The sequence below is a fragment of the Ambystoma mexicanum genome, chromosome 6p (assembly GCF_040938575.1).
Source record: "Ambystoma mexicanum isolate Mex_15411 chromosome 6p, UKY_AmexF1_1, whole genome shotgun sequence".
Taxonomy (NCBI): Eukaryota; Metazoa; Chordata; class Amphibia; order Caudata; family Ambystomatidae; genus Ambystoma; species Ambystoma mexicanum.
The window spans coordinates 1,365,281,681-1,365,303,691 of record NC_090935.1 but is presented as its reverse complement, the minus strand read 5'-3'; the positions used below and the strand labels follow the sequence as shown (position 1 = coordinate 1,365,303,691).

At 46.3% G+C, this 22,011-nt stretch overlaps 1 protein-coding gene across 17 annotated transcripts in view; it reads right to left on the bottom strand.

The window, feature by feature from the left end:
- Positions 1–22,011, bottom strand: part of MPDZ (multiple PDZ domain crumbs cell polarity complex component) — a 1,735,289-nt gene that overhangs the window by 1,568,473 nt on the left and 144,805 nt on the right. For all 17 annotated transcript variants that reach the window (XM_069626067.1, XM_069626068.1, XM_069626072.1 and 14 more), the window contains exon 2: positions 16,727–16,803. In XM_069626067.1, coding sequence (XP_069482168.1) covers positions 16,727–16,742 — 16 coding nt within the window. In that variant the 5' untranslated portion in view covers positions 16,743–16,803. The remainder of the gene's footprint in view (positions 1–16,726; positions 16,804–22,011) is intronic.

The following is a 22,011-nucleotide window of genomic DNA, read 5'->3' as shown; positions in this document are numbered from 1 at the left end:
CCCTTGATACCTGTGACAGCGCAGAGGACAATCAAATGCTGCAGTCCTATAGACCCATCCACAAAGGAGGACAGACCCAAAAGGATATAAAGACACTCTGCCTAAGGCAAAAACTGCCCCCCTCCCAAGTTTGCTGGCAGGTCTGCATTAGAGGCCCATGAGCCTCTCTTGGTTTGAGAACCCCACTGGACATGCAGATCCCTCAATGCCAGTGAAGCCCACACACCCTCAGCTCTCAAACATTTACCACGGTGGGATGGTACTGCCAGGGGCTCCAAGTTGGTCCCAATGAGCAAGATACACAGAGAAGTCGGAGAACTGCAACTTCCTTACAAAGCCCTCAACCCTCCCACCAAAGTCAGGAAGAAATGCAAAATGGCCACAGGGCCTTTTAAAGGCTTAGACTAGCCCCTGAGAGCCTTTCAATCCCAGGTCCCAGAGAGCCCAGCCAATCCCAGGGCAACACAAAATGAAACATACCAGTGCAGATTATTTGCTATAGTCAAGCCCAGGGGGACTGGTCACCAGCCTATACATGCAGACTCCCAGCTAGTCTATGGTGGAGTCTGGAGAGTTAAGGTGGATGCTGCTTGAAGAGAGAAGACTGCGAAAGAAGCTTGGAGTAAGGATTGGAGTTGGAGAGGAAAGGTGAGAAGATATTCCTGAATATATGAGGCGGTTGGGGAAGAGAATGGAGAACAGTGGATGAGAGGAAAAGAGTTGGTGCAAACAGGCAGGGAGAAAGAACTAGGAGAGTTTTTAAAATCATGCGGAAGAATGGAAAGCATTTGTGAGACTAGAAGGAGAGAAGACATTTTAAATAGCGTTTGTGAGACCCAAAAAGTAGCTGGTGAAGCATCTGGAGACTGTGGGAAGAGATAGAATATTGGGGGAAGAGCATAGCAAGTGGAGGAGGTGGAAAAAGAGGGAAGAATGAATTTGGAGAGTCCACCATCACATCAGTGTCATTTGCGGGACGGAAATACGTCATGTCGGCAGCTGCTGCAATTTTCTAGCGGAGGACTTAGAAGCTGGTCTGGAACTCTGGTGAACAGATGAATGCCTGTCTTACTTTGGTGGGTTCACAAAGGGGTGCACTGATGGTGGCGTAGTTTTCTAGATATCTGGCACAATAGCTAGCCAGACCGAGGAATGATCTGAGATCAGATACATGGTGGGCTGGATGTTTCAGTCAGCGTTGCCACTTTTTCAGAGTCAGGTCTCATCCATTGTTCTGAAAAGATGTGTCCGGAGAATTTTAAGGTGTGCTTCCAGAATTCACATTTGTCTTTGTGCAATGTCTATGTCAATGACGATATATAAGGTATCGTCATGCTCACTCAAAGATTTGCCGAAGACAAGAATATCATTGCTGTAATTTAGGCAATTAGGTATGGGTTTTATGACCTGGTGTATTTCATCCTGGAAGATTTCTGCCGCCGATAATATCCCAAAATTAAGTCTTTTGTACCAGAATAGCCCCATGTGGGTAACAAAGGTCGTAATGTAGCAGGACTCCAGTGTCAATTCCAGTTGCTGGTAGCCATTATTAAGGTCGAGCTTAGAGAAGACTGTGGCACTATTGAGGAGGTGGATCATGTCAGTGATCCTGGGGGCCTGGTGCCTTTCTCTCTGGTTGGCTTCATTTGGCCTACACATGTCCCCGCACAAGCGGATGAATCCCTCTGTGGACTTCTTGTGCACCGGGACTATCGGGAGACCCATGGTGTGGGGCCACTGGCTCGCTCAACATTGTAAGGTGCAGTAGATGGCAGAGTTCCTCTTTGACCTGTTTCTGAATGTTGGTAGGGATGCCCCTGTAGTGTTGAGCAACTGGTTTAAAGGAGGGGTCGATGTGGAGTTTGACTTTGCAGTTTTTTGTTGACCCAGGCCTTTGAACAGGTTCTGGAACATTTTGACCATGTCATGTCTAGGGCCAGGTATTTGTGTGCCATTATGCGATAAAGGATGTGGACTAGGCCCATGTACAGTGCCGTTCTGCAAGTAAATATGCATTCACTGTTTGCTGTCGTGGACAGAACATGCAGTTGAATCTTCGCTGTGTGAGATTTGTGTGCACACACAGTGGTAAATCACCATTTGCATGGGAGTGGGGTGTCAGAGCCGTACGGATAGATATCCCTCATCAAAGGCTTTGGTTCAGTTTTAGGGTTTGCGGGAGTTGGTTGTATGTCTCTTCGCTCATGACATTGACAGTTGCACCTGTGTTGATGATGAACTCTGTTGGTGTATTGAGGATTTTAAGTGCAAGTATCGGGATGTGTTCTTTGGCTGTGGTGTTGTGCAGGGCCCACAAGTAATCTCTTTTTTGCGGTGGTCAGTGGACGAGCCGGACGAGTCACTTTTGGATTGCGAGTCTACTTGCACAGATCTCAGGTTTCGTCTTGGGCGGTGTGACATTCTCCTTTCTGGGGATCTGTGAGGCTTTCACTCTTAGTATTTCTCAGGGTCCCCTTCGGTTGGTTTGTGCGTTCCGAGCTCGCAGGTATTTCTGCGCTCTTCCTTATGGTACTTCGCATGTTGTCTGCTCATATTCGGATCCGCAGCGGTAACAGGTCATGTTGGATCTTCTTGTGCTATCCCCCTGCGTGGGTGACAGTTTCTTAACGGACTCTTTGTCTTTTGTTGAGGATGCGATTTTGATTTTCCCCATATTCTGGACTTGCAGGGCGATAGAGTCTGATCTGGCCATAGCCAGAATTTAGTCCAGTGATCTTTGTTTTTGTAACAGTTTTTTCTGACATTCCAGTGAGGCGCACCCTGATATTACTTGGGATCTGAGTGTCTCATTGTTAGAGTAGCAGTGAAAAGCACAGAAGCACAGTGTTTCATGCAAATCTGTAGCCTCATGACAATATTGTCGAGTGTGTCCCCTGGTTCCTGGGTGGTTGTGTGGAAGACATGTCATTTGTAATCGACATTTGTGTATGGTGCAAAATATGTGGTTAATGCCTCCTGGATTTCTTGGAAGGTCACTTCATCTATCAGCTCATACAAACTCAGCAAGTTCTTCTTTCTTTCGTCATCAATATGTCCCATGGCTCCTATGTATACTTTGAAGTCTTTTATCCATCGTACCCACCTTGGGCCAAGGATGCTTGAGTTGGTGGGCTCAAGGGCTATTGGCACTTGCCACAGAATGGTATCTCCCTGGGCAATGTGGAATGTCTCTGATAGGCGTGCTGCTACTGTGGCCGGTATGTCGTCTGACGACATGGTTGTGTAGCCTCCTGGTTGTGTGCCTCTGTGGGATCCCTGGAATCAGATGGATACTCCCCCTTCTGTGGGTCTGAGGATTCACATGCAGATAGTGAGGCTGTTGGTAGGCAGGATCTTCGTCCTGGGATGCCGCCTCCTCCAGAGTTTCAGTATGGTCGCCTGACTGGCATCACATCTATGGCCCTTTGCCTTCTTGCTACCCATGTGGGATGGCGCAAACACTCACCCCCATGATGCAGGGTGTCCGGTGTCACAATGTGACCCTGGCCCCATGGGCATGCTGTGTGCGAACGGCCTCACCACGGTGACCGCTGTAGACAGTGATTGTGTGTGGGGGGATTAGGGACGAGGCCAACGCTCCGAGCTCCCTCATCCGGGGAGCGTGGATACAGTGGCTGCCTTGCTCGTTGGGCTGTGCTTCTCTGTGCTGGGTGACACCGTCCTGCCGCGGCGTGGTGTGGTGTGGAGCACTACACTAGCGTGCAGTTGGAGCGCACGCATGAGGACATCCTCGTCACCAGTGCAATTGTTGGCGTAGCCCGCCGCCCCGTGTTACGGGTCGGGACTGACAAACAACGAGGGACGGAGGCCATGCATCTTGTCTCAATGCTTTATTACTTAATACTGACTTAACTTCCCCTGAGCTCCATCACTTCCCGTGTCTGGCCCGCACCCCAAACCGGCCCCTCCTACATAATGAGGCCAACGGGCTTCGTAACACCAGGACGCCATTCTCTTGAGGTCCGAAAACCAAAACGTGGCTGGACACAGGGGCACCACTAGAATCACAGAACAAGAAATAGTTTACATGAATTTCAAGCACTATCTGAATGAGGGGAAGGGGGAAATGCATGTATGGTCAGGCCCTCCCAAGGAATCCCTCTGCCTGCCCAACTGAGATGCAATTAATATTGAAGGTGGAAGCAAACACATTGCAGGCAGATCCTGTTCCCACTTCTTGACTCTAAACTCCTGTGTAATGAGGACACCAGATTCCTCATCGTCTGTCCCAGGCAAATCGACGGCCTGCACATGTATATCCAGTACAACGTCCATTCATCGACAGTTTTTTTCCTATTTTTTTTTTAACGTAAATGTTTCAATGAAGAAACTCTGGAAAAAATATGGGGGGGGTGGGAAAGTGCATATAAGGGGTGGGGTGGATGGTAATAGAGACAAAACAATAGGGGATCGGGGCTTGGAGGGGAACGCTCCCAAAACAAAAAACAAAAAATACAAAAATAAAAAAATCAATGAGATTTATCAATGAGTTTTTTCATTGAAAAATGTGTGTTAAAAGCCCATTTAAAAAAAAATCCATCGATGAAATGACATAGAACCGCATATCCTGCTCGATAGCCCACTCTCACAGCTCTACTGCTAGAGCTACAAGCGGAGGGGACCTGGTCACATCCTACTTATTCATGTATAACATCACAGTAGCATTTTATTTAAGTTCTCGAAAGCAGGAACCTCTCAGGATCGGGCAGAAGGCCTTTAGGGCACTGAAGATCACCTAGAGCTAGAGCATATTGATATGAAGGCACCTCTGCTCTCTTGCACTGGTTGTGCAACTGCAAGTCACTCAGGGTCGCCCTCCAACCCAAAGGCGTTAAAGTCTATAGGGACTTTCCAGGAGGAAAGAGGGTCCACAAGCCCCACTCCTATCAAGTGGTTGGAATTATCACTCCACCTCCACCACCTCAGATCTGAAGCCAGAAAAGGTGGGATCTGCAACAACGCTGTCTGTGGCAGAGAGGCTTGAGACAAGACTGATGCTACAGCTGCAGAGCTGGATCCTCCTCATCTTGAGCCTGGTGAGAGGCAGAAACAGAACACAAGAAGCCAGGAGCCTCTGAAACCACCAGGCCAAAGTCACTGAGCTGGTCCTAAAAAAAGTACAACTCTCTCTTCTAAGAAAAACCTTGGCCAAGTAAGTGTGTTTCCCTAACAAAGCCAATTAAGGTCAGCCTTTCAGCAGGCACCAATTATGACTTCTCTGGATTCACCAGCATAACAAGGAAGACTAGCAGGTCAGGAAGAACTGGAAATTACGACTCCACTTCCAATGAGCTGTGGGCCAGGACTAGCCAGTAGAGGTAGCGATAAATGTGAATGCTCCCCTGTTTGAGGAAGGCTGCCACTACTGAAGACGAACATCTTTTTTGTATCTACATGGGGATGAAATTGAGCTCAAAAGGAAGCAGTCTGTATTGGCATTGCGGCTTCCCTGGGGGAAAATGCAGAAAGCACTGATGCAGCTCCCTAATGGGCACATGAAAATATACTTCTTTAAGGTCTAGTGTATAGACCCAATCTCCCTGACTGACACGAGTGATCACGCTGAACCGTTACAGGTGTAGGAAGGTGTTGATGGAAGATAGGTTAATATGTCTGCAGACCTGCCTGGTTGTTTATCGCCACCATGTAGAACCTGAAAAAATATCTTGTGCCCCCTCTGGAAGGGTGGAACCTCCTCCACTGCCTGGATGGCCACAGCTCCTGAAACTGGGAAGCTAAAGAAAGAGTTCTCAGCTGAATCAACTGAGGATGAGCGTGGGGGACCTCAGCCTGGCAAAGGGCAGGACCAAAGGGTCAGAGAAGACTGCACTCCATTATTCCAATTTGAATGAAATCCTCCCTCCCACCAAAGCTGATTGAGGGTGAAAAAGCCTGTCATTGCTTGGGCTTTGGATCAAGAGAGGGAGGGAGACAGCCCTTGGAAGAAGCCCCTAGGAGCAGTGCATTGCTGTTTTGTCCTCTGCTGAGAGGGGTGGGGGCCGGTTTGCCTTGCCCACCACCCTAAAGATTATTGAAGCCCCGAAGGACTAAGACCTGCCCTCCAAACATCTTTGGGGGGAGGAAAATGACTTTGAAGCTGGTTTAGCCACAAAGTCTAGTGACGTAGCCACTTCAGTGCTGGTTTTTCTTTTTCTGAAGCTCCTCGTCAGTCAAAGAGTGAATGAGGTGTGTGGCCACAAAAGGGTGGTCCATGATCTTGGCGCGGACATCTGAGATTTACTCTGTGGCCTGAAAATAGGCCTGCCTCCTCATCTCAACCTCCATGGCCCATCCCTTTGGCGTAGCTATGTGGTCGGCTGCAGACTGTAAAAGATCCTGAACCACCTGTGTTGGCTATGTAAGTCACTGTGAAAGGCTTTTCGCTCATCTATTAGCAGAAACATGTCAAAATTGGCAGGTTATTACGACAATCTCTGGTTGGCAGCGGAACATTTGGCCTGACGGAGGTGCAAGGCCGAATTTTGGTATGTTTTACAACCTTGGTTGCCCAGGATCATATCCTCCTTTCCAAGTAGATCAAGAACTTGACTGGAAGGTAACTGTCGCCACCACCAAAGATGAAGGATGAAGGTGGCCGTCCATTCATCAGAACTATGAGGGCAGAGGCTGATATCTCATATCAATTCTCCTGTTCATCATTGCGCCAGAATGAGGTTTTAGACAAATCATGAAAGCTTCCGCCATGATGTCCGTTTGCAAAGGAATGCCTGACTATTTCCTGACCTTGAAGACAAGACCTCTGCCAGAACTCCTATCTCAGCCAGGGGATTCTCTGGCACTGGAATGGCAAATAATTCCAGAAATCCCATCACCCACGCATGAACAACACTTGCAGATGAAGGCAATACCTCCTGCTTTTCATTACCTGCGTCTGCTAAATCTGCATGCTCAGAAGGGTGCCAAGTCTAAGTGCGTGGACACACCTGAGGTGATGTAAGTAGCAAAGGGGTTGCTGCAGAAGAGGAGGAAGCTCTGAGGCCAGGACCAAATGTGGCTGGCCTTGTAGATCATGGAATGGATGTCGAGTCAGGGAGGGTCCCAAGAAGACGTAGAAGCAATACTAGTCACAAGCGTGTTGGTAGATGTGCAAGAAGGAGCCATCAAGCCTACTAGGAGAGACAGCAAGATCTGCCAGAGAATGTACTTTTTCAAAAAACATTCCCACTTATGGATGCTGCTGTGACTAGACTGAGCGATACCAGAGTGACCAGCCGGTGAAACGCCCTACCCGGTCCCCTTCTCGCTGATAAACAAGGGTCCGAATACACCATAGGGGAGGAAGAGCAGAAATATCAGCATTGAATGGAACAACATCTTTGTTGGGGGCCAACCATTGAACACACAGAGCAAAGGGGTCAAAATCATGATAAAATATGGGTGTTGAAGAAAGGACTGAGGGCCCAGTAGCCTCCTTCGTCATAGGCGTTTCTCTTGTGGTGACCATAATTTCATGACTTTTCGCAACTTCTGCCATCTTGTGAGAGCATTTGACAAGCTTGTGCTTATGTGCCTTGTGGGGAACCTCAGTCCTGCAGTTACCGTCTGATGGGAACCCCTTTGGGGATATGGATAATTTAGCCCATTTGGGTTTAGCCTTGTTGGTCTCCACCCGGAATAAGCCCCTCACTGGAGAATGTCAGGACTCCCCTGGCCGCTGGAACTCGGGGGAAGGAATCCTGCAGCCAGCGTGACATAAAGGCGGCGGGGGGGTCACTTAAATATTGACGCTTCTTCGCCTCCCGGGAATCATGAAAGTGACATGGATGAGGCCTGGGGAAGATGTTTTCCCAACAGTGAAGATGATGAGAGAATGTGGACATCGACCAAGTGCCACAGCACAAACAGGGGCCCCACTGATGTGACGAGCCCAAGCTGAAAGAGAAATGGTGATCTGCAGCAGAAACTGGTTTCTGGCAGCATGTGGAGGCCTCAAAGGTGACTTTACTTGGTATAGGTGAGGGAACTTAAGCACTTCTGGGTGCCGGAAGAAGAGGGTAAAAGGGAACAATCAAACAAAGGGGGGGGGGGGACAAAAAAGAGTGCAAGGAGCCCAACACCAGATGTCAGTCCCGTCCAAAGAAAAGGACTGGCGGGGTAAGGCTGGTGGGGCATGGCTGCATGTGTGCCTGTGCGCCTAATCAAATTGAGGGATTTTCAAATGCACTAAAAATGCTCCAGTCCCATCCCTGCAAGCAGGAACTCCAACAAGTATGGGGGAAGGTGACAGGGCATCAGAGTATGTGTCTGACATGGAAACTTTCATTCTTGCTTGTACTCAAAGAAAGCAATAACTATGCATCAGGCACTGGCAATAATGTGGTTAATCTGTCATGAACCTCTGCTTGATCCAGGTTATAATGTACATGTTATTTCTTATATATTAAACTCATACAGAAGGTTGATTGTTTATAGGTTTTCATATTTACCTATTGACTTGCACCCGATGAAATATTGTTAATTGTAGGGAAAGATTTGGAACCACTTTTTCAGTGCATTTGTTTGTTTTAGGACAGCTGAGAAAGGAACTTGATTTCTTGTGAAACACATGAGAGAAGGTGCTCAACGAGCCTCAATGCATTTTCAATAAGCTTTCAGTTTTTATAATAAAAATATACAAAAGAACAGGCACTTTGGGGGTCCCAGCCTAGGTAGGTTCCATGTAGACCTCTCCCTCAGGCATTGAGTGGGCTTCCACCTCCCCAGGCCATTACCCCTACTCCAAAATGTCATAATTGCATGACACTTCACTAGAGCCTGTGTACCCCTACTGTCTGTTCTATCCAGGAACTATGAATATCTAACATGCTGGGGTCTCATCTCTCCAACTCCCTCAGGCTCTTCAAAGGTGGCCTTTTGTTGTTTGTCCTGGAGCCCTTTACCTTCAAACAAAAGCCTCGCTTTACCTGTTTTTTTGGGTTTTTTTCCTCTCTCCCTCCCTCCCTCCACACCATCTACTGTTAATCTTGCTCTCTTCCACTTCTCTGGTCTCCACCCTCAAACTCCCTCCTGATCCTAGGCATTTCTCTCCAAAATCGCACTCCTCCCAACATTACCCGGCGTCTGCCTTCCTTCACCCTCCCACCTCTCAAATCCCTCTCTTTCTGTCTCACACCTTCTCTCTCTCACACACCTATTCGCAACCCTCCATCTTTCTCCCTTTCCTAAACTACCTTCAATCACTGTTTCAAGGACTCAAACGCAAACTGCAAAATGTATACCACCCCCTCAGCCCCATCACATGACCTTCACACTCTTCCAGCATGCCAAAAGTTCTATCCAAGTGCCACTAAACCTGCTGCACCCTCCTATCTGGCATCCTGGTCTCCCTTAAACCGCTGCTAACCTCACCCAATCACCTCTCACTATCAACTGACTCATATGGCTTTTTATAGATCTCCCCCTTCCTGCCTATAAAGCCTCCCTCTGCTTCCATTGGTTACCTGAGCCTGCTGCTTCCCTGAGCCAGTCTGTCTCTGAGCTATCCCTTTAAGGGCTTAGACTTCCCCTGTAAGTCTTCATAGAGGCCTCTAGCCCACCCCTTTGTCAGCCTCCATCTTTGCCTTGTGGTCCAGGCAGTTACTGGGGTAATTTCTTATCTGGGTCGCCTCTTCACTCAGTAAGTCAGCGGTCCAACAGGGCTTTGCTCTCATGCAGCTGCCCCATTGTTCCTCTGTAGCCAGAATCCAGCTTGTGGGACAGTTGTTGGTTCTCCCATTCAGTTGCTGTATGGGAAAGCATTTTCTGTTCTCATTTGTAATCAGTCTGTTCCTCGTGTTCCAGGACAGGGCTTGTGTCTGGATTCCTGTCCCACTCTTCACATGGCTTGAGGACCTGCACTATGGTATCAGCGCTACCGCCACCAAAGCTTACACATCCCAGAACCGCTCTAATGCGGTCTGAAATCATGGCACTTGGAAATGTCCGTATTGACATCACAGAATCCAGATTGGGCTTCCTGTGAAGCCAGAGTCGTCCTATGAAAGTGCTGGCAATGGAAGATGCAATGTTTTTCAATGTGAGCAGTTACTCGGTTTGGTCTGCAAGTAGCTTTGTTTTTCTTTTTTGGGTCTGCCCCCTGACTGATCTTTGGCTCTGTACTCTGGCTCCTGTTTTGTGGGTTCCCCCAATTGATTTTGGTTGTCTATGGTGTACTTCCTGGCTTTGACCCTGCATTGGACTGTGTATTGATCCAGTGTTTGGAACCCTTGCTACTGGAATTTTTAATTTTAGTTCTTGGAACACATCCTCCTTTTGGATCTGGAACAGACTGTTTGCACTATCTGATTTTTTTCTACAAGTTCCTTCCTATTCCATATCCTGCTTAGTCGTGTCTTCTCATGCCGGCCAGGTCAGGCCCCTTGGGGACTGTTTCCCATCTCATCTGTTGGTAAGGTTCCAGCCGGCGGATTCCTTGTCTATGAACAGCCACCACTGCACTCTCCGAAGAAGCAACATCCACACATAGGTATATCAGCAACCCTATGCTCTCATAAAGGTAGGAGTGGGAAGGTTAGGGGGATCTTGTGCATTCTATATTGCCCTGAATTATACACCATCTGTTATTAATATAGTTTTTGTTTGTTTGTTCATTTACAACCTGGGCGGGAACCAGGTGCTCTCTAGCTCCTCCCGTCTTTCATCCGAGCCGCCTGGACACATTGTGTATTTGGTATATCAGGGGCCACATTCACGGGAGAAAATGCACCCTTTATTAGGAGACTCAGGCTGTATTGTGGGTTTTTGCCATACTGCAGGTCTGCTCAGGGTTTTGTCATCGAGACCCCGGCAGCTAGACGTTTGGGCTCAGATGCATTGTGGTACTTGGAGTTTTCCTTGAGAACCACCTGGAAGCAAAGTAAAAAATCCTGGCCAGGACAGAGTCTGTTATCGAGTCAGAAGCAGGAGCACCAATGTACATAAAGGGTTCCAGGAATGACGGGCAACCAGGGATGGAGGTCCCCCATAACTCTCCAAATTACCTGTGCAACACTATAGCAGAGTCCTATCCATGACCCTGTCAACATGTTGTGGGTATGCGCAAATACTGGAAAAGTACAATCTTGAGTAAACTATAAACATGATAGGTGTCATAGAAGTCTCAAACATCGATTAATCATGTCCTGGCTTTGAAAGCATGCAGATAGAGGGTTATTCAGTGGTCAACCCATCCTTTTACAACCTTATCATTAGTCATTCACATAGAGAATCCCTAAAGCCAGCGAGTATCTCGGTTTCTTGTGATGGCTGAGATTTAGTTTTGCATCAGAAACTTCTCCTTCTCAATAACAGTGTCAGAAAATTGTTATCTACCTTAGACTAGCTAAGTTTAGCCCCTGCGAAAGTCTGTCTTTGCACCTGATAAACTCTATGTGAGTCCATTTGGTATCTGTGGATCATGTTAGTCTTAAATGTGGCTTTTGTGGGACAGTAGATGGGCAGAAACTCAAGTTGCGAGCTACTAGCCAGCTTTAGAAAATTCACTCGCCACCTCCATTTTATTTATACATGCAGCACACCATTTCCAACTCGCCAAGACTAAAATATCAGTAGCCCATTTTGCACCTTGCGGACACAACTTTAATATAATTCCTGGCCATTACTTGCTCCTGACATCAGACAAATGTGATGCCGGAAGCAAATGTGGCAGATGATTATATTGCTCTGTTCAAACAAGAGAATAAGACCATGTTGCCCAGTAATAAGAGGGGATGGCTGAATAGTATGAACGTGGCAACCACATTTTTAATCAAAGCCATCAGCAGCAGCTCTCACTGCCAAAACTCAACTAGCAGAATGTGTGCTGGGGCCAACGAGTTGGCGGTAAAGAGGACATGGACTTTGAAGTTCTGGACAAATGAGACAGGGTCCAGAGATAAAGCGATAGTGCGGGGGCAGGCAAACGCATGCAATTCTGCAGAAATAGACCTGACTGAGCCAATGGCTACCATGACTGACTGTCTTTACAGTTTGTCACTCCATTTATCAGTATGAGTGTTAAGTAGTCAGCTGGAGACAACAAGGTTTTTCTTTCACAGCGGTTTATTGCACAACAAATACTTGTCACAGATCAATAACTTCAGCCAACTGATGACGGTTCCTTTCACCTCATAGGCACAGGCGCTGTGCCTTGCTTTACTCGCACATTCCGCTGCTGGGCTTAATTAGTTCCCAAAATAGTCTTTACAAAAACCAGGCGATTACAGGCTTTCACCCTTCAAACCTGTCTGCCGGCCATGAAAACGACAAAAATAACAAATGGCAATAGTCCACACTTCACCCCTCAGAATCCTTCTTCTTCGGCGGCCGTTTCTCTCCACGGGAATGCCTTGAGCCTCAGACCAGGTACGGCGTCAATCTGTGGGCTTTCCGTTTATTACTAGTATGCCCACTCGTATTCTTTGCTGGTCTCACTCCACTCGGGTGCGGCGCCTCTCGCCACGCGCTACTCCTGCAAGATCAGACGCTTGGAGTTGCATTTAACCCCTGCCCGGCCCCTCCCCCTGTAATCAGCCCCATGTGTTCTCAGCAACGTTTTTAACACACCTGATTCTGATTCCCCACCTCCTCCCTGCTCCGTCCACTGTGGGTTAACCCTGTACTTTGCTTGTGTTCGGGCGGTTCTAACATAAGGAAACCCAGTTCTCCCTTTCCTTTTTCCTTTCTTTACCCATCGGTGTGCCCCCTCCCTGATGCAGTATTTCGTGGGGCATTCTGTGATCTGTAGTATTTATCCTTTCCTTTCCCATCTGTGTGCCCCCTCCCTGATGCAGTATTTCGTGGGGCATTCTGGGAACTGTAGTCTGTCTCTTTTCATTGATGGCCAGCACTTGACGGGCCCTTTCCGCAATCCCCTCCTTTCTCCCAGTATCCATGGCGGCTGCCACTGCTTCCACATCACAATGAGCCCTACTATAATACCCTCTCCTTTTGGCCCCACCTTCAGTGAGACCTTCAAATTGATATATTTCAAGCTCTGTTCCTGTTATTTTCCAGTACTTTTAGTTTGCATCCGATCACAAACACCTATAAAGTACTGAAAGGTACAATCTAGCTGGAAAACCATTGCTTGCCACGCTGGCAAAAAACCTTGCCATTGCAGACTTTTGCAAGTCCAAAATTGGTGGTACAGCGTTTGGTATCCAAGGGCTCAAAGCACCTCTCAGCAACTTGAGTAAAGTCTGTGCCCCAAAATTAAAGAGGATATGGATGTTCCAAGGCTTCGATTAACAGAATTTCTCTTACCAGCTTAAGTTATTAGCTACTCAAAATGTTAAGGTTTTTGTATAATAGAAATACCATATAACTCCACAATCTACACCTATATAGGTAACATTATAACGGATGGCATGGAAGTTCAAAGTGCGTAATGTGCATTACTCGGTTTTAGGAATATCTCCAGTGGCATGAAAGAACTTAAGTGTCACATGCATATAAAGCCTTAGGAGCCCTTGCCAGGTCAGGAGATAATTCAGTCCTGCTTTTTGTTTCTATGCAATACAAGACTTGTAGTTCAGCATTTCTAATGGGAAAAGCAAAAGAAATCCCACAGCACAAAGATGACCTCACATTCCACTTGTGTTCGGGATCAGTCCAGAGGACATCAATATGCCCTAGCAGACCTGTGTCATTGACCTCTTTACTGACATGAAAATGACCCCCAAAACGATGGGTGCATTCCTTAAACAATGCTTCAAGGACACGGACGTTCACATACTTAGCATTGCATACAAAATGCAAAGGACATGTAGATCCATGTCCTTAGCAGCAGAGGAGTTAAACGTATAGTAATTGCGAAATTACTCCAACATAAAAATTAGGGGACTGTGTCAGACTAAGACCATGGGTGGGTTTTCGAAGTATGTACAAAGGAGTAGCTTTTCTTTAGGGCCGTGTCCCTCAGTTCATCCCTCTCTCCCCTGAACACACCTGCGTCCCTCAGGGTAAAACGTGACTTACAGTCTTTGGGGTTTTGAGTGTCCAATGCTCTTAGCCCTTTGTAGAATCTTTCTTGGCTGGGATTGTCAGGATGTCTCACTGGCCCACTGGGACTTCTGCACTAGTTGCTACCACCACTTCCTGGTGCCCTGGGTCAGCTTGACAGAGCTGGATGTCAGACTCTTTAGCAGGTGGTGGACCCTGGAAATAGCAGGCTCATCTTCCCCGTATCAGAGGTGTAGGCTGGGATTGGCTAGTTTCCGGTTTAGGCCTTGCAATTCCACAGTCTGTTTACCACCACTGTTTGATTAATCACAGTGTTGCTACTCTGGGGACCTTCCCTCTTTGCGCATCCATTATTCTCTTTGCTCCTTTCCCACTCTCTTCCTTGTTCCTTCTCTGACCGCACTCTTTCGGTTCTCTGGCCTCCATGCTGTTCAGCCATGCAGATGATCCATTCATTTCCACTCTCCACTTCTCCTTCCTTACTGTCACTTCCAACCTTCCCTTTAATAGTTTCCCCTACTTTGTTTTTCTTTCACTCTTGGTATCTTGATACTCTCCAACATTCTCTTTCTTAAGCTCCTTTGCCTTATTTCCCCTTTTCTTCTTCGTACACTTTTTCGTTACCGACTCCTTCTTCTCTGTCACTTCTTCTCCCCCTCCACATCTATGAACCTTCCTCCTCAGATCTTACCCGTCCCCCCATTTTCTCCGAAATCCACTCTTTTCTCTACTCCCTCCTCACTTTTCCCCTGCTCCTCAACCTCCATTCATTTCACCAATCTCCCTTCCTTTTCTACATTATTGCTTACCTTTCTTCCACGTCCCCTCCTTTTTCACCGCGACTTGTCTTTCTAACGCCCCTGCTCCTCTCTCCCTCTACTCTGGAATTTCACTCCTCATTCTCTCCCATCCACTCTTCTTTCTCCCTTCCCTGTGCTCCCACTTACTTCACCACTTATGCTCTGCGCCCCCTGTCTTTTCTCCTCATCACATCACCATGGCATTCTCAAGTCACCGCTCTCCTCTCCCTACTGCTAGCTCTTACTAAACCTGTCACGCTCAGTCCCGTTTAATCACTGTGGGCACTGGGTGTGTTTTTGTGAAGTGAATTAGTGTGCACAGATGTATTTGGGGCGAATGGGACGTATGTTATGGGCCACTACTCATCTGAATTACAAAAACATCACCAGCGACTACTCTGTGAGTGGCCTAACCTGCAACTCCATGGACTGGCGTGGAAATAACAACCAGATGCCATCCTTTACTTTCTGCATGGGAACCATTCAGGATGTGTCAGAGGATCAGAGCCTTCTGCTCCCTCACCCTGACCCCTTGCAGTCTGCGCAACGGAGTGCATGCACAGTGCACGGACTGCAGGGTTAGCCACACTTGTAAATGCCTTTGTCAAACCACGTCTCCCTTCTAGTCAAACCGCAGTTGAGTGAGCTGTTGGCTCAATGAAATACTTAAGGGGTGCACGCGTAGTATGCCCCTGGATTCTGAACATAACACACACTGTATTTTAAAAATGATAAACACAAAACTTTTTGGAAGTAAACAGGCCGCATTTTGGTACAGAATTTCCCAAAGCACTTATGGCGGGGACCCATGTTACATCCTGCATCGTCGGTTACCATGACCTTGAACCCCTAGCCCTGCCGACCTGCCAGATGCCCGATTGGCCTACTGGCTGTATGCGCTGACCCACGAATAATTGCAGAACATCCAATGTCCAGCCAAACAGTCCAAACGCCCAAGCTTGGGCTGGCTAAAAATCCACCCAATGGGCAACCCGAGGGGCCACCCCCGCTGTCCTCACCTGTCTAGCCTATTGGACGCGAGTGGACCCCTCAACCCACAACCCAAGTAGCATATACCTTGCCCCCACCTACTACAGGTAAGGTTACCCCGCCTCCTTTGTCCCCCGGAAGTCCACAACAGAGCTGAGGCCCCCACTTTGGCCCACCAGGCAGCCCCTAATGGCGCTGCTCCTGCAGGGCCATGACGGCACCTCCAGATGCATGGAAGGTTGGGACTGATATGAGGCTGCTGATGGAATGCAGTGCTTGGGGATCTGCGGTCTACCCCTGTGAGGTCTGCATCACAGAGTGGGTGGCGATCTCTGTCCCCCAAGGACCGCCCTGTGTTATTCACTCGCCTCAAAGATGGGACTCAGTTACTTCCCACATTGACTTACTTTGGAACCTGTGACAAAGTCTGCGTCTACTGTACAGCATAGAAGTGGCAGGCCAAAGCTTGCCTCACTCGGTTATCCACCCTCCCCACACGGTCAGCAATGGGATGCAAAAACGACGTTTTGGTATGCAGGAAAAGGTAACCTCCGGCCATCTCAGACCGTCATCATGGAGATGCCTAACTTTGTGAGGGTAAGAGAGGACGAGAGAAAGGGCTTATACAGTGCTCACACCTATCCCGGAATCATCTTTCTTCACCAATGTGTGGCATAGTGAACCACTTGCAATGCAACTGGATCATGGTTGAGGCGTGACTAGTTCCTTGCTGTAGCATAGCTGATGGCTCGCATTTTACATTTTGTAAGACAGGGAAATCATGTAGTGTATGCGAGTTCTCTATCTAGATAAAGAAAAGTAATTATTAAGCTCCCAAACCCCTACCCACGTCCACCGATAATGGAAGCCATATCTATGGACTTGAGTTTGGAACATGGCTAAGCTTGGTCATAAAATGAAAACACTTTTTAAAACATAATAAAAAAGCATACCTATTGTTTCGAACATACTGATTTTAAAGTCCTGCGATCTGGTTAGAATTCAGTGTCCACGGTTGCTTAGCACGGTCCTGCAATACAAAGAGAACATTAAAAATTAACATAGAAAATGTGATTGCAGAGTAAACATTGAACATGAACAAGAACCCCCCACTCCCTCACATGTTCCGTCAAGCATTCACAGAGTATAGCAAGCAGGTCATCAATGAGATGTGAGCATGTGCATATTTATTTTTATTTATGTGTTTATATTGCGCCAAAAGCCCATAGGCATCGGGGCACATACATGTAGACGCGGACTAACATATAAAACGAGACATCCGTTCCTATCAAGAGTAGGGTTCCACCTTCTGGTCAGGTCCTATCATCTGAACAAGTGTATAGGACCGAGACTAAAAGCCGAATACCTTTACAAATTCAAAGAACCCGAAGGTATTCTAAAATGTCCTTCTCCCATACATTGGGCCAAATTACAAGTTGGGTGGTGCAGCTAAAATCGCCAGTAATGCAGTGGTAACAGAGTTATTGCCACTTCACTGTCGCACTGCCCAACTATGTTTTTGGTGGTGGGATGGAGAAAAAACCTCCAGCCAAATGTTGGAGGTAATACCACCACCTTCCCATCAAAATGCAGCTATTTCGGTGGAATTACCGCCGGCTTTAATTCCCCAGAAATTCCTATGGTGTCAAATATGGAACACAAAAATGGGGACTAACAATGCCATACCACCACTTGTAATCTGGCAGGAATTCCAATGACAAAGTGGCAGTAACGGTAAATCCATTTGGTGGTATTTCAGCAGATTTACTAACAAAATGCCACCAAACGTGTAATGAGGCCTATTGTGTGCTGTGTGATGCTTCCATGATGCAACCGGTTTGTAGGGCAGCTCTGCAGAAATGGGGTTACCAAAGGAGACAAGGTCACTGAGGGCAGTTTCCAGTCCACGGATTTACTTTTACGGAGCAATGTAATCTAAGGCTTCATTAAGAGTATGGTGGTGCAAAAAACAAAAAGTGGCGGTAATGGCATTACTGCCACTTTTACCGCACCATTAAATTAAGAGCTTCAAAGTAAAACTTGTAAAATCCATCCGGTTTTATGTGGAGGAAATTTCCTCTAACCTAAAACATTTGCGCATGCCGTAATTAATGTATGCATTAATTACAGATTCACGTGAAGTCCTATAGAAGTAAGTGAATGGTCTACGTGACTTTTTCATGCGGACCGGACCCAGTTGAGTTTAGTAGCATTTCCAAAGTTAATATGAAAACTTTCAATGAGGCCCTAGTATTTAAGTGAGTGCAGCTGATGCAATGCACTGATTGTTAAATGAACCGCTTTTACAGGAAGTACAATAAGCCCATTAAAATGGACACATCCATTATTTGAGAAACGTATTTCAAAAAATGCAGTTTAGTTTATTTGTTTTCTAAAGCGTAAAATGCAGACGCCAGTAGAAACCATAATGATGTCAGAACTCAGATCTAATACATTAAGGGCCCGGTTCCAAGCACAGCATCCATTCAGTACTTAAACATTTGGGATATATTCTAACTGGCCAATGTATGAGTTTCATTACTGAAACACTTTTCCCCACCTGCTTCTTTGTGGACAAATAGCCAAGCGATAGTTGGATCGTTGATAGTAGCTATCAAACAAATAACCAATGTGTGGAAGATATGGAAAAAGCCACGGGCAGAAAGATGATGGATGTGTGAGTTGCAGATTCTATCGAACTAGGAGAAGATTTCATTTACAAAAAGAGGTATGGTTGAGTATCATTTTGAGAAATGGACGTCCTTCAATGATTTATATGGGTCATTTGAATATTTAGATGTGTGGGCTTATGGTTTGGGAAGTGGTGTTATGTGCTTAGCTGATAGTGACTGCATGGTTTTGTGTAGGGGTGTCTGTGTGTGTTTTGTGTATTGTCCTTGGGGGGATCTCGATTCTAATGGGATTCTTTTTGCTGATATATTTGTTCTTATTGTATTAATATTTGATCTTTATGCGATTGCTTGTACTTTTAAGAAAAGGTGAAATAAACTTTTTTTAAAACATAAATTTTAAAAAAAGGAAGGAATTGCTATTTGCAACTGTGGCCCACTTTTTTCTTTGGTGGGCCAATTTTATGCCCCAGTGCGACACTGGGGAAGAAAGAGAAGTCTAGCCTAGGTGTGGGAAGAAAATGTATCGCAGTCCCACTGGCTGGGAGGTGAACAGTAATGAACACCCTTCAGGAGTCCCACACTGACTCCGCTTAACAAGGAATAGTATGGCCGCTAATGGGTATGTTGGATTGGGGAAGGCAGGTGTCGTCCTCACATCATCTTGTTTGAAGATTAGCACTCTCTGGGTCACTTCACTTACCGGGAGTCAGTTAAGAATACAAGAAGGGCTTGCCTTCAGGTTGTGTAGAAGCCAGAGTTAATCTGATTACTAAATTAGATCTGTATTTCCAGCATAAGCATGCAGGAGGCAGATTAGAAGGACCATGCAGTGTTGTCTACTGTTAAATTTGAGAATTAAATAAGAAAGGCTAAAATGTACTTCAAAAAACCAATGAAAAAAAATGTTGACAGGCAGCAGTTATAATCCTCTCTTAATGCAGATAATCACCAACTAAGCAAATGTGTGGAAACAAAAGAAAAAAGAAAAACAAAACAGGCACATCAGTGGTTGCAAATGTTATAGGAAGGAACAAAGAAAAAAGAAAGAAAGAGAAAAAGAAAGAAAAATGAAAAAGGCAGAAAGTAGTGCTCTGAGGCCTGAGGCATGTGGCCCGTTATAAAAAATAAAGTAAAATCTTGCCCCCATACTGAAGCGAGAAAAGCGACCAGAGCAAGCTTGATGGAGTAGATTCTAATAGGGGATATGTTGGCAATTTGTGTTGAAATTAATAGTTATGCAACAGCATGTACATTGAACATAAAAAGTGTTTAATCTGTGACTGGCTGGAAACCCAGGGTCTCTGCGGAAGGTCTGTATCTTGCGCCACTCAATAGTGCTGGTGCACACGCAAATGTCCAGGATATGAGCATATGCCGAAATCAAACAACGCCTATGGTCTAAGGATTAAAATAGGCATGACATAGGTAACAAAGGTGTGCTTAACTGCATTTTGGTCATTACATCTGACTCACGCATCGGCGAGTTGCCAGTGCTTCCCCGCTGCTTTGATCAGCATGTCGCCTACACTGTCCAGTATGGTTTGCTGCATCCACTTCATGCACAGCAACTTCCCAAACAATGGACCGTCCATCACATCTCCTCGCTACCTGAGCTGCTGATGCATTGGGAAAGCTTGTGGGAAGAAATTAACGCAGGGCAAGTGTGTCCATACAAACCATATCATTGTGGAAAGCTTTACCACAACCAACCGGGTGCTTTCCAGGCGAGTTGCCAGCGTTTGAAAAAACAAGGCGAGATCCACTCTCGGCCTAAACGACTAGAACCCCTGGGGGAGACACCTCCTTTGTTTACAGGAGTCATTCATCAATGTATAGAGAATGAACATATGACCTGCATTGACTTTTGAGTGCATGTACAATTCTAAAAAGCGTCTTTTATGCGAGTATAGCTGCACAATGTTCGTTATACAATGATGCGTTGTAGCGATGTTAGCAGACGCAAAGTGCAGTCAAAAGTGACCGTCGTAATTTTTAAAGCACGACTAAACCTTCAGCCCTTAAGGGCCGGAATAGCCCGGAAACACATACTAACTGCATTAAGAATTAAGTACGTCAAAAAGCCACCAACAGCTACGCTGGACGGTTAATGTTCTATGGCTTCGCGGGCTCCTTCCGCCAGCAGTTAACATTCCTCAGAATTAGAGCTCTCCATGGTTGAGCACATGTCAAGTGCGTAGTAGCAAGAAGGAGGCGGTGGGGGAGAGTTACTGCTGAGGAAATTAGCAGAACCTTGGAGTGAGACGCAGAATTTGTTTGGTGTTACGCAGAGCCGTTAGGAAAAGATTTAGGCATTTCCAACACTTTTCTGTTACAAAAAATATGTAATAAACTTGAAAATATGCATGACATAATTAGCCATGTATGCCTTTGAGCAAATTGCATACGCAATTGGATGAAATGTACACACGATAAGGAAATAATGATTGCATGGTGAAATAGTGATGTGATAGACTGGAATTGCCTATAAGTTATATAATGAAAATAAATATACTATTATTTAATATTCCGAGCTGTTTATGCTCACTAATGAAAACAATAGGATTTATAACATTGATACACTATATGGCGAAAACAATTTCTAAAAATTTAAATCATAAGAAAGCATTAGACAACTGGCATAGATCCTGAAATGAAATGCACTTACTGACGCCTGTAAGTAAAATAACTTTTTATTGATTGAGTTCTATTTAGCATAGAATGAATAAAATGTACATTCAGCGTACTGGAGCCAAGCACGTTTTTACTGACTGAATTGCATACATAATCGAATGAAACTGTTGAGTGAAAAATAAATGTTCACCTATTGAGAGTCATCTGCTTCTCGCAGCTCACTGTAACTTTATAGCCGTGTGGATCATTTTCAGTTTACTATGCAAGTTGCTGTGACAAGCAGGCCGCAATCCTCACATGCACTCCCGATTCTCCTAACGCAGCCCATACACATATCCTGGTCAGAGCTTAGCAATGCTGAAAAATATGTTCCTGTCCTCTATTTTAGGGGTTTATGTTAGTTTTTGGGTTTCATAATATAAAATTGCATCAGTTTCCAAATGATCTCTGCAGGCACCATGTTATGAAGTACACATTGGGCCGCATTAGGAGATTGGCGGTAACCCGCCAGTGCGACCGGTGGGTTGCCGCCAACTTGTTAACATCGAATCCGGCACCCGACTTCCCGGTGCCAACGAGACATTACAAGTCCTGGTGGCGCAGGAAGTCAGGTGCCGGATTTTGTAACTCCCCATAGGACTCTATGGGACTGGGGAGATGGAAGCGCCGGCACGGTTGCCAACGGTGCCTATTCTTCCGTGAAGAAACTGCCTTCACGGAAGAATAGGTTAAAGTTCAGACCTGTTGGGCGCAGCAGCCCCGGCAGGCAGACTCTTAGTGTGGCGGTCCAGAAACAAGGGTGCCAGTAAGATTACTGGCACCCTTGTTTCTGGACCACCACACTTATAATGAGGCCCATTGTCTATTACAGGAATGTTCGAAAATGGGGGTGGGGGTAGGGGAGAGGAGAAGAGAGAAGATACACGAGAAGTCAGTCTCTCTCTCTCTCTCTGGAACTATTTAGCTTCTGCTTT